Source organism: Triticum aestivum, chromosome 5A (assembly GCF_018294505.1).
Source record: "Triticum aestivum cultivar Chinese Spring chromosome 5A, IWGSC CS RefSeq v2.1, whole genome shotgun sequence".
Lineage (NCBI taxonomy): Eukaryota > Viridiplantae > Streptophyta > Magnoliopsida > Poales > Poaceae > Triticum > Triticum aestivum.
This window is the reverse complement of record NC_057806.1, coordinates 334,462,298-334,475,413: the sequence shown is the minus strand read 5'-3', so window position 1 is coordinate 334,475,413 and position 13,116 is coordinate 334,462,298. Positions and strand designations below refer to the sequence as shown.

Genomic DNA, 13,116 nt, shown 5'->3' with positions numbered 1-13,116 from the left:
TGATGAACAACCATACAAGTTGTCATTTTCTTATACATGAGTCAAATTCACTACTAAGCACGTAATTTTTTCTTGTAACATAGTCATTTTTCTCTTTTTAAAATGCTAAGCACGTCGATAACCATCAACAGATGAATTAATGCATGCGTATATACTTATATATATAGTTATGTACTATTTGTGTAAAACAATATGTGTTTTGAGTCATAAATTTGTAAATTATTTACATCATTTTCAAATTCGCGTCAACTTTGGTTATTATGGTATATACCGAAACCATGCCGAAACAATTTGGTATATACCGAAACCGAACCGTATTTTAATTTCATACCGTATTTATCAAAGTATTAATACCATACAAACCAAAAAACCGTATAAACCGAACCATATAAACCGAATAAACCGAGCGCACAGAGTGAACAAATATACACAGGAGGGTCTGAAAGTTAATTCCGGGTTCTCATACATATGTGAGAGTATCTGAAATGCTCAATGCACATGGTTAGTCCGCAAATAATATTGTCATCAATCATCAAAACCATTAGAGAGATATGCTCTAGCATCTACCCGACGCCCGGCACCGACGCCATGGACATCTCCGACGACGAAGCGGAGTTAGGCTAACGTGATGTCCAAAATATGAAGGATTTTTTTATATGATTTTTATGGATGTAGAAAATGAAATATGATGTACTTGAATGCATAGCATCAAATATAAGGTATGATTGGACACGCCTGGTCGCGTCCCTTGATGTTTGAGGAGCCGGATTCGTCAAGAGCCTATAAATGCTCGTAGTGAGTCATTGGGCTGTGAATGATACTAGGCCAAGTTAGCTAGCTTGGTACAGGTTCGTCCACGATTTGGGAGAGGCTCCACATGCAGAAACAAAAGAAGAAAGGATTTTGCATTCGAGTCTGAGACACTCACAGTTTAACACGTCAGCGTCATCCCCTCCCTCTCCTCTTCTCCTCCCCACCCCTGTGCAGAGCAGAGCGGCGCATCCATCATGCTGCACGGGCACGGCAAGCCCCGCCTCCAGCCCCAGCCCCGCCCTCCGACTGCCCCTTTCCCCGCGCCACCGCCATTCTCGCCGGCCACCGCCACCTCCTCCACTTCCTGGCGCAACCACCACACCCTCCACTCGGCCATTTCTCCCGCCCCACCGCTCTCTACTACCCACGAAGACGATGACGCCCTCCTTGCTCTCCTCCGCGCCGGAGAAACGGACGCCGCCTACCGCCTCTTCGCCGCCTCCCCCTCCCTCCCCGAGTCCCCCACCGCGGCCTCCCGCCTCCTCGCGCAGCTCTCCTACAGGTCCACATCCTCCCACACCTTCTCCCGCGCCGCGGGCCTGCTGCACCGCCTCCGCGCCCAGGGCGGCCTCAACCTCCTCGACGCCAACTCCCTCTCCCTCGCCGCCTCCGCCGCGGCCCGCTCCGGCAGCGCCCGCCTCGCCTACTCCCTCCTCCTCTCCATGCTCCGCCGTGGCCTTCTCCCCGACCGCCGCGCCTACACAGCCGCCATCTCCCGTCTCCGCCCCGCCCACGCGCTCCGCCTCTTCGACGCCGTTCTCCACCACCTCCGCCGCGCTCCGGACTCCAGCTCGGCGTCCTTCGCGCTCCCCGACACGGCCGCGTTCAACGCCGCGCTCAGCGCCTGCGCCGACGCCGGCGACTGCCGCCGCTTCCGCCAGCTGTTCGACGAGATGCGCAGCTGGCCTGGCGCGGCCCCTGACGCCCTCACCTACAACGTCGCCATCAAGATGTGCGCGCGCGCCGGACGCCGGGACCTCGTCGCGCGCGTGCTCGAGCGGATACTCTCCTCCGGCCTCGCCCCCTGCGCCACCACCTTCCACTCCCTCGTCGCCGCCTACGTCGGCTTCGGCGACATCCCCACGGCGGAGAGGATAGTGCAGGCCATGCGGGACGGCCGCAGCGACGTCTGCCTCCTGCTGAGGCATGTCGCAGTGGAAGGAAACGACGAGAAGGGCATTGCTATCGTCGTCGACGAGCACAGCGACGTGCTCGAGGACATCGTCGGACCAAAGCCGGAGGAAGGCACCGATGCGCCGTTGCTGTCGAAAACGTACCCACCCAACTCGAGGGTGTACACCACGCTGATGAAGGGGTACATGAACGCCGGGCGCGTGGACGACGTGGTGACCATGGCGCGCGCCATGCGGCGGGAGGGGGAGACGATGCCGGCGAGCCGGCCAGACCACGTCACGTACACGACGGTGGTCTCGACCCTCGCGGCTGCCGGCGACATGGAGCGCGCGCACGCCGTGCTCGACGAGATGGCGAGAGCAGGGGTCCCGGCGAGCCGGGTGACGTACAACGTGCTCATCAAGGGGTACTGCCAGCAGCTACAGATGAGCAGGGCAAGGGAGCTCTTGGAGGAGATGACGACGGAGGCCGGCATCGAGGCCGACGTGGTGACGTACAACACCCTCATCGACGGGTGCGTCCTGATGGACGACAGCGCCGGCGCGCTGGCCCTGTTCAACGAGATGCGGACGCGCGGGGTGGCGCCGTCGACGGTGAGCTACACGACGCTGATGAAGGCGTTCGCGGCGTCGGGGCAGCCCAAGGTGGCGCACAAGGTGTTCGAGGAGATGGAGAAGGACCCGAGGGTGACGGTGGACAGGCCGGCGTGGAACATGCTGGTGGAAGGGTACTGCCAGCAAGGGATGCTGGAGACGGCGAAGCAGACGGTGGAGAGGATGAAGGAGAGCGGCGTGCAGCCGGACGTGGCGACGTACGGCAGCCTGGCCAAGGGGATCGCCGTCGCCCGAAAGCCCGGGGAGGCGCTGCTGCTGTGGAACGAGGTGAAGGAGCGGTGCGAGGCCGGCAGCGGCAGCGGCAAGCCGGCGCTGAAGCCGGACGAGGAGCTCCTGGACGCGCTGGCGGACGTGTGCGTGCGCGGCGCCTTCTTCAAGAAGGCGCTGGAGATCGTGGCGTGCATGGAGGAGAACGGCATCGCGCCCAACAAGACCAAGTACAAGAAGATCTACATCGAGATGCACTCGAGGATGTTCACCAGCAAGCACGCGTCGCAGGCCAGGCAGGAACGCCGGAGGGAGCGCAAGCGCGCGGCGGAGGCATTCAAGTTCTGGCTCGGCCTGCCCAACTCCTACTATGGCAGCGAGTGGCGGATCGGGCCCCTCGTCGGCGGCGGCGACGAGGACAACGACGACGACCAGCTAGAGTAGAGATCCCTCACTCCTCCCGCAAAAGTTTTGACAATTACAAACTCGCAAAGAGATGCCGGTGCATAATGCTGTTGTTGCCTCATATCATCAACTATCAATGCATAATGGCAGTATGGAAATTTTACCCTGTATGAATGAATCTTCATCTCATGATGTTGCTCGCTCTATTAGATGCCAGTACATAATGCTGTTGTTTTATCTGTTTTATCATATATCATCAACCATCATTGCATAATGGCAGTAAGGAAATTTTACCCTATATGAAGGAATCTTCCATCTCATAATGTTGCTTGCTCTATTAGATTTCAGACATAAGAAATTTTACCTTGCCAGACATAATGTCCAAACACCAATTAGTAGCTTATTGAGGATTCCGAAGAAACAGAAGAAGTTATCTCTTTATTTACCACACAAGCATTGCTTGTGGCGTGTGATGTCAACAGTGTTGATTATACGTACAATTTAATCAAAATAAGATTGTTGGATTGGACAACAAAAGCACTTCAACGAGGCTGTTGGATTGGACAAAATAAGATCCAGTGGTAGATCACAGGAGTGACAACACTCGAAGCTGAGCTCTGCGTGACTTTGTACAGCGTGTCTGCTCCCTGATGGTACCTCAAGAGAAGGTGAAGTGCAGGTTAAGGCGTGTCAGATGTTCGAACGCTTTTGGAGTACTTGGTACAGTCAAATGGACCGACATCTTGAACTTTGCGTTTAACCTACAAAGACACATGCAAAATCTCTTGAACAAAGTCACAAGAAATGCAACGAAAAGTGCATCCACTGATCCTAACCAGTGCATTTGCTTCTCTCCTCAGAAAGAAAAGAAAAGAAAAGAATGGAATTTCTTATAAGAACTATACAAAGCACTGCAAGTTCTGTAAAGATTCATTGCATGTACACTCTCTAAAGCTAAGGAGTATGGAAATATTAAAGCGACACTTGATGCATGTTTAGGGAAGATGAGTTCCATATTTGCAATTACGTACCGGTGACCACGGACTGGGTTCTGGGGTAGATTTGTCCGTAGGAGAATTTTGCACAGCTCCACTCTTCTGTTCCAGAACTTCCTGTTAAAATGTATTTCATTTACCCATCAGGTAAAAACATCGTGCTGAAAATAGTGATATATTCGATGAAACTTGTAACTGCCAGTTACTCCCTCCGTAAACTAATATAAGAGCGTTAGATCACTAATTTAGTTATCTAAACACTCTTATATTAGTTTACAGAGGGAGTATATGGCATGCAGATGCTTCATCGGATTCATCATAACTAATATACAGAAGCAGGACTATAAAACTAAAGAGTTATGTTGGTCGCTCAAGGGTGGGGAGAGATCTGGCACATTACAGCTGTATATAGAACATCACATGTACAGAATTAAGATAACCACCTGAACTAAATTCATATGAATGCCAGGTTTGAAATGCAGTGGTGTTCAAGTAAACTGACCTCCCCACAAGCCTCCATGGCAGCAAGCCATTCTTCCGAAAATGGTACCAGTTGTTTTAGATGATCTTTAAGGATGGTATTTGCGCCTGATTTGTGCGCCGCCTTGTTCTTTCTGCAAAAGATAAGAACAAGACACAATCAATGCGCTATGCAATTGAAGCCAGTTAACTTTATGCATTCATATACTTGGTGCAGGCATACCCTATAGGTGATGCATCCTCTAGAGCTGACAACTCATTTGTGTCAAGATCCATATCGTCTTCAGCATTTGGTTCTTCCAATAAAGCAGACCGTCTTTCCACTGCCAAAGAATCATGTGTTTCTGTCTTACAGTCAAGTGTGACTTCTTCTAAATCGCTAAGATCAATACAAGGCACAGGTACTGCTGGTTCCATAGGGGAACATTCTGTACATCTATAATCATGGTCACTCTCACACCCTATTATCACCTCTTCCTTGCCAACCAGTGGACTATCTGAGTCAAGATCCATATCATCTTCAGTATTGGGTTCGTCCAACAAAGCAGGCCGTCTTCCCACTGCCAATGAATCATGTGTTTCTGTCTTGCAGACTTCTTTCGAATCACTAAAATCAGCACAAGGCATATGTGCTGCTACCTGTATAGGGGAGGATTCTGTACTCCTATAATCATGGTCATGGTCACACTCTATTAACAGCTGAAGTTCATTGCCAATTGGTGGACTATCTGAGTCAAACTCCGCTCCACCATCAGTACTTGGTTCTTCTGCTGAATTAGGCTCCGCTTCATTACACAAAGAACCATGCAAATCTGTTGTGCTGTCAGATGAAGCTGGTTCTGTATCAAGTGGATTACCAAATTGTGGCACCTGATCTGCAGATGTTGTAGACTCCACTGATTTCCTTAGAGTGGAACATTCAGCATTCTGTTGATTCTGGGAATCAAACTCACGCAAGAAGTCAGGACCTGGAGTGCAACTGTTGTCTTCTGACAAAGAAACTGCGAGCGTTTTCTCTCCAGCAAGAGAATTTTTCAAGTCAATTGCTAAACAAGCACTACTGTCTGACTTGCTTTGACAATTGAGATCATTAAGGGTGCACACTTGAGAAGAAATGTAAGAAGATGACAATCTAATCGCAGCAATAGGGTTCATTGAGGAGCCAATGGGTTCATGAGAACAGGAATCCTCGCCATGCTCAGTGATTGAGGAGCAAATAGCTCTAAGAGAGTGGGGATCCTTATTAGGTCCAGTTCTGTTTATAATGCCTGTTTCTTCAACATGTGATGAAACGCTATATGCATTTAGCGCGCCATTTCTGGAAGCGCCATTTTTTTCTGAACTCGATGACGGTGTAGTATCTCCACTTCCAGCAGACGAGCAATCAACCTTCTGCGTTGGTTGATTTTTTGCATTTCCTGAACATGCTGAGCATGTTATTGTACCTTTTGACAAGGAATCTTTCCCAGAACACACATTAGCATGCTCTAGAACAGGTAATGAAGAGACCAAAGTGTTGAGAGTGTTCTCATTGGTTATAGGATGCACAAGAGGCTTCGAAGCCGCAGGGCAATTGATTGGCAGCTGCGGTGTTAGACTGTGTCTGCTTTTTAAATCCTCAGACTGCTTATATTTAGGAGGCTTTACAAGTGATGAAGTATTTCTAGTAAAGCAGATCTGCCCATTTGCTTGAGCAGTATCACCATTCAGCACAGAAGCCTGATAGAGTCTGCTTTTTAGGTACTCCGGCTGCTTATATCTAGGAGGCTTTACAAGTGATGATGTATTTCCTTGAGCAGCAGCATCATGTGACACAAGAGCCTTTCCCTGAAATGGAAAAAAAAAAACAGTCAACCAGTGAAGTTTTGACGATGTTCAAGAAATAAAGTTTTAATGAAACACAAAAAAGCCATCTCAAAAAAATAAGAATTTAAGTGACAAAGGCAAGCCAACAGATTTCAGAAGTTCAAAGGCAAGAAAACTTGGAAACTAAATTAATCAAAGAAGAGAAACTAAACGTGTACTATCTTAGAGACATATAATTATGTTTATTTTTATATTTTTGAGGGCAAAAGAGGTATTTATTCAGAAACTATAACAGGGAGAATACAGTCTGTAGCAATCTGGTCTGACGCACATAAGAAGCAATCTCATGGGCTACAAGGTTTTGACCTCTTCTGATCTGGACAAAGCTACAATCGGCACGAGATGAAACTTCGCACCGAATATAACTATAAATAGCAACCAGCCTTGACATGTCCTGGCATCCATTCTTCAGAGCCGAGACAACTCGGCTGCAGCTTTCAGTGGTGATGGGCATAACAGCGCGACTCGTGCCGAGTAGAGCTCTCTCCAGGCACACCAGAGCTTCAGCTTCCTCGGCATCATGACATCTCTCCGTGACACACCCGGCTGCTTCAATCACATTCCCTTGGTGGTCATGGAGAACAGCACACAGTGGCTTCTCTCATTGTGGCAACAAACGAGCTGTCCCCATTGATGTTCATCCAGCCTTCAGTTGATGGGATCCATTTGGGGCACGGAAATATATCAGAACTAAACTGCTGGCTCGTTCCAACAGCATTCACAACTATAGGTTTCTTGCCTTTCACATTCTAACAGTTGGACCAAACAGCACCATTAGAATCAGTACTGAGCATCCCTACGTAGTTAAGTGCTGCCTACGGAAATTATTAGTGACAACTGGGCGTCACCCAGTTCGCGGGCGGTGCGTGAGCACCAACTCAACCACGAGGGTTTGACTCCCGTTGGACAGAACTTTTATTTCACAGACCGCCTGCCTCAGTCATTCTTCTACAAACAAGACCACCAAGCGATTGCTTGAGTTTCGTTTTATGGAAAAATTATAAGTAGCGTCTGTAGCATGATCATCTCTTGTTTCAAGCAACTTTCATATAAAACTCCATATAGAATAACTACTAATGATTAAACCATTCTACATGTATGCTAAGGAAATACCTTCACCTTTCATCCATGGCAGCGGTCTGAGACAAAGGTCGGGCTGCAGCCGCCGGACGGCGAGAGGCGCGGCGACGATCTAGCGGCAGTGCGCTCCTGATCTAGCGGCGACTGCGCTCCGCACGGGCGATGTTGATCTGCCTTCGGTGCTCCCGATCCGGCCATGTCGGCCCCTGGGCAGATGGGCCTAGACAGGGTACTCTCCGGCGAGGTGGTAGTTGCCTAGTTGGCGGTTATGTTTTCCTTCATCGGTTTTGGTCCTTATGGCAACCACTCCGGCATGCGGCGGCGGACTAGCTAAGGATTGTGGTGACCACCGAAAGGTCTTCATGAGGGTTCCTCTCTCTAGATCCGGTGGTTGACTTCGGCGGGGAGAAGCAAACTATGGACGACAGCTTGACGCAGAGGGATGGTTGTGCAGCGGCGGCGATCCTCATCGCATGTAGCTGCTGAGATCGCGGAAAAGTGGTGGCGACAATACTCAAGCACCCGGTCTCGAGTTCCCAAGTGAAAGCCTAGGCAATGACAATGTTTTTATGCCATTACCTTGTTGAAGGCATTGCTCGGATATGCTCGGACTGGTTCTTTCGGGTGAAAACCTAGATTCTAGCCTTGAGTGGTTGGAACCGGTGACGACAGCGCTTGAGCGTCGCTCCTTTTCTGAAGTCATTGTTGTTGAAGAACCTTGTCGTCCTTTTGGTGTCATGAGATGGTTGGTGTGGATATGGTCATTGTTGTAGTTTGCCAATCGCTTTGGGCTTTTCTTTTTTCATCACCTATGCATAGCTTTGGTCTTATACTCTTATATGACTTTTCTATTTGCCTGCATGTTTTTATGTGCGTGCGTCGGTGTTGGCTGTGTGCATCCTAACTATGCAGAGGCCGGGTGTGTGCTCATTGTGTTTGTGTCCTCTTGATGCTCCATTTTGAGCCAATAAAATCCACCCTTTATCGAAAAAAAAGGAAATACCTTCCACAAAAATTAGGATATCAGCACCATTATCTTTCATACATTTGCAGGGAACTGTTTTGCAAAGCTTGGTGGTATGCAGATAAGAACATCACATAGAATCACATGTTTATTTAAGTATTTATTACTCAAAGCAGCTGTAGAATAATCGCACTATTTGCATACAACGGAGCATGGTTTTTGAGTCGCGACTAGTCAAGTCGCCGCCAGCCCAGCGGCTCGGCGATTAGTCGACCCAAGTCGCTGTATAGTCGCCATAAGTCGCTGTATAGTCACGAATCGCCCTGATTTTTAGAAAACGACTTGGCGATTAGTCGGCGACTATACAGCGACTAATCAGCGACTCAAAGACCATGCAACGGAGAGAACTATAAACAACACCAGTGAACTGAATCACAGAAGAAAAAGATATGTATTCTTAAAAAGATGTAGATGTAAAACTATCACATGTTACTAGGTAAGGAAGAGTGTAACAGTCTACCTGAGAGAAAAAACCAACTGAAGGTGAAGGCATGCGAAGTGCTGATGGCTTAGCAAAAGTTGATGCAGGTACACCAACAAAACTGGAGGGACTATTTTGTGAATATGTTGAGAAACTTGAACAGTTTCTAGAACTACTCCCTTGTTCATGGGTGGCTGTAACAAGAGGCGCCTGCAAAAAAATAGGTATGCTTCATTACTGCAAATATGACTGCAGACAAATTTTCCAAATGGTGATGTGAACTTCATTATGTAACACTTGAAATTCTAAAAGCCAGGTCAGCACTAAGTTTTGTCTCCTTGGGTAAGATTAATATTTGAAATTTTTAATCTATATGCCATTTTTCTCTTGCAAAGGATGCCAGATGCCATATTCAACTGAATATCACCTCAAATGACTAAACGAATCTTATACTCCCTCCGATCCATGTTAATTGTCTCTGATTTAGTTCAAGTTGTACTTATACTAAAATTAATATGGATCAGAGGGGGTAGTAAATATCTGAGATAAATCAAGATCTGTAAATCTAAAGCCATGGATTCTAAAATCAGGAAATGCAATATGTATGTAGAATGAGGTGCTTACAATTCAAAATTTTAGGCTGTAAACATCCACATTTTCAAATACTTACAGTAGCATACATTTTAGACTTTTTGAATCTGATGGAGTGACGAAAATTTAGGAATAGAACTGACATTGCTTGAAATATCAGTCGTGCATAGAAATTTTCCCATATTAAAATGGTAACTGGTGCAAGCACTCACCACATCTTTCTCTGTGGTAGATCCAGAGGATTTAGTCAAAGGTGTAGGCTTAATCTTCGATTTAAGCGGGAGTGCCTCCATTTTATTTGGGTGCTCGGCTTTAACTGAAAATTAGCAGTGTGATGAGTTAGCCAGTTGGTAGTAACATACAAGAATGCAATAATGTAAGTTAAATGGAGCCTGGGGTTTAGGTAAAAATATTCGCTGAGTTCACACGACTAAGCTTCTTTAAAAAAAACATATACACAAGAATACCTGGAGGTAGCTTTGTGCTTGGTTTGGAAATATTTGCTGCGGATGAGGTACTTCTAGGGACCGTGGGAATAGAAGGTTGAAATGACTTTTTTGGTGTTCTTGTCATTTGAACTGTAGTGTTTGAGTTGGGCACCTTCTTCTGTGTATAACTACGTTAAGACTAACAGTATTTATAGGTATCAAGAAAACGTCATACAGCAGTATTGGCGATAAGTTAAACCTACTGATGGTAAGTGGTAACAAAAAACTAAGATTGTCCAATTATCTTAAAACTTGACAAAGGATATGCATATCCTGCTGGTGACCGCGGTATTGAATTTTGAATGCTTCGTGCTGACTTCTTATCCTGCTTTCCCTGCAATTGGTCAGAAAGAGCAATGTTATTGCATGATTATTAGTGTCCACCACTACCACAAGTGAACTATGCGCTTAGTGGCGAACTGACCGGAAGTTCTCTCTGTTCATGCCGCTCAGAATTTTTTGCAGGAGAAAACAATTTCCTTCCCTTGTTTTCGGCGCTTCGATACTTCACAAGCAATTTTCCATGAGAGTTCTCCACGACTTCCTTCAGTACGGATGAACTGTCGGATCTCCCATACCTACACAATGGGGAAACGATACCACCAACCCCTGAGCCAGGGCTCCTGTTTGCCTTCATTTGTGAGCCACTGAGCACAGAAAGCTCCATGTTATCTAAAACACCTGCGAATTTTACAAAACCGTTAGCTCCAGCCCAGTCTGACATGAAGATCTGCAAAAAAAACTACCGAACCTTCTTCAGTGAAGAAAGCAGGGTTCCATGCTATGCTCTTCCTGAGGTTAAACCCGCCAGGCTTCTTTTTCCTCTTTGTAGAGACAGTCCCCTCCCTGTGCAGCATCGGGCAATCGGAGACAATGCCGCGGTCTTGATAGATATTCTCTTTGTCACAAGTTTCAGGGAGCGGAGGAGAATCTGTGCCAAATCAGAAATCTAGAATTACTACCAATGAATTCATCGCTGAATGGCGTGAAGCAGTACAGATGGACGCACAATAACAGCAGCTTGGACCAAGTAAAACCTGGAGGGAAATTTGGTTGCGCTAAAAACGGTGGAGAAGCACGCGGACGCAAAATCTAGGTCCTAGGTCCCCCACCCACCAAGATCCCCATTGGATAACTGAATCAAATCGCGCGCGCGCAGAGGGAGAGAGAGAGAGGTGCCTCACCGGATCCGGCGGCGGCGGGGATGTGCGTCGGAGAGTCCATGCGTATATCTCCCCGGAAATGCGGCCGTCGCCGGAGTCGTCGTCGGAGGCGGCGGCGTCGGGAATGGGGATGTGAGATGGCGATGGGGAATTGAATTTGTCTGGAAGTTTCCTGTTTGGTTCGAATCGGCAGCCCAGCGGGAACTCTGAAATTTCGAGGGGGGGCTTGGCGAAATGCACCATTTAGCAGTTCAAAAAAAAGAACACCATTTAGCAGTTCAAAAAAATTACACTTTAGTACATGAACCTGCAAAACCATAACAGGAGGCCATAAAATTGCAAATGCATCCAAGCAGGATAAAAATCTGCTACGTTGGCGTTGACATGGACAAAGGAGGGCGTTTACATATGCTTCTGCGAAAAGGACCTCACATTGATTTAGTCTTCAATTGATCACACCCGACACTTTGGTTTTCCTCTCCTCTCTCATCATGGCGGTGACGGCAACAATGCCGGTGACTTGTGATGATCTTGGCGAGCTGAAGACTACATCAAACGGTTGATGCTCACCATTGTCAATGGGAAGATAAAACACCTGGGCACGGTTAGTAAATCTGATCCCCTTGTGTTTTAGGTGCACTCGAGGTGGGGATTTGGCCAAGGCCACATCTAGTAAAAGTTTGATCAGCAATTTTGATCGCCGCTGATTTAGGAATTAGAGCCGGTCAATTTTTTATGAGACGCTCTTTTATGTCATTTGTGCAGAGGTTAAGGATTTAGGTCTAGGTTATGTGATAGTCGGCTGTGTAAGGATTGTAGTTGAAGAAATTTATTAATGTGGTTTGATTCACATGCCTTGCACTAAACCTATGTAATTTAGGTCATGTTTAGGATTGTTGTAATGTTCAGCCTTATTCCCTAGATCATGTTTGATTATTTCGCAAAAGATCTGATTAAACTATGTTCGAAATTTAGGTGATTCGTCACACTGTGTACTTTGGATTTTTCTTTGGAGTTATTTAGGTGATAAGGTCGACTGGTTTGATGACTGTGACACCAATGGATGGAGTTTGTGTCGGGAAACGCAGTATTTCAAAAAATTTACCTACGATCACGCAAGATCTATCTAGAAGATGCATAACAACGAGAGGGGAGAGTGTGTCTACGTACCCTCGTATCTCGTATACCGAAAGCCGAAGCGTTTAGTAACGCGGTTGATATAGTCGAACGTCTTCGCGATCCAACCGATCCAAGTACCGAACGCACGGCACCTCCGCGATCAGCACACGTTCAGCTTGATGACGTCCCTGGAACTCTTGATCCAGTTGAGGCCGAGGGAGGGTTCCGTCAGCACGACGGCGTGGTGACGGTGATGATGAAGTTACCGACGCAGGGCTTCGCCTAAGCACTACAACGATATGACCGAGGTGTGTAACTGTGGAGGGGGGCACCGCACACGGCTAAAAGATCAACTTGTGTCTTTGGGGTGCCCCCCTGCCCACGTATATAAAGGAGGGGGGAGAGGAGGCCGGCCTAGGAGGGGCGTGCCTATAGGGGGATTCCAACTAGGATTCCCAATCGTAGTTGGAGTCCCCATCCTTTTCCAAGAGGGGAGAGAGGGAAGGAGTAGGAGAGGGAGAAGGAAAGAGGGGGGCGTCGCTCCCTCCCTAGTCTAATTCGGACCAGCCCATGGGGGCGCGCGGCCTCCCCTTGTGGCCCTTCTCTCCTTTCCACCAAGGCCCATGAAGGCCCAATACTTCCCCCGACGAATTCCCGTAGCTCTCTGGTACTCCGAAAAATACTCGAACCACTTAGAACCTTTCCGATGTCCAAAT

General features: G+C 47.7%; 2 protein-coding genes across 2 annotated transcripts; one reads left to right on the top strand and one right to left on the bottom strand.

The window, feature by feature from the left end:
* Positions 1-824: 824 nt before the first annotated feature.
* Positions 825-3,419, top strand: LOC123103244 (pentatricopeptide repeat-containing protein At3g09650, chloroplastic). The gene has a single exon (XM_044524769.1). It carries the CDS (start codon positions 1,008-1,010, stop codon positions 3,210-3,212), a length of 2,205 nt encoding a protein of 734 aa, XP_044380704.1. The 5' UTR covers positions 825-1,007; the 3' UTR covers positions 3,213-3,419.
* Positions 3,420-3,591: 172 nt separating this feature from the next.
* Positions 3,592-11,503, bottom strand: LOC123103243 (uncharacterized). Its single transcript, XM_044524768.1, has 11 exons — positions 11,303-11,503; positions 10,870-11,049; positions 10,543-10,799; positions 10,385-10,452; positions 10,098-10,240; positions 9,843-9,946; positions 9,079-9,249; positions 4,872-6,475; positions 4,671-4,782; positions 4,205-4,285; positions 3,592-3,934 (listed from the first exon to the last, which is right to left on the bottom strand). The coding sequence occupies exons 1-11, from the start codon at positions 11,340-11,342 to the stop codon at positions 3,854-3,856; spliced, it is 2,841 nt and encodes a 946-aa protein (XP_044380703.1). The 5' UTR covers positions 11,343-11,503; the 3' UTR covers positions 3,592-3,853.
* Between the last annotated feature and the right edge of the window lie 1,613 nt (positions 11,504-13,116).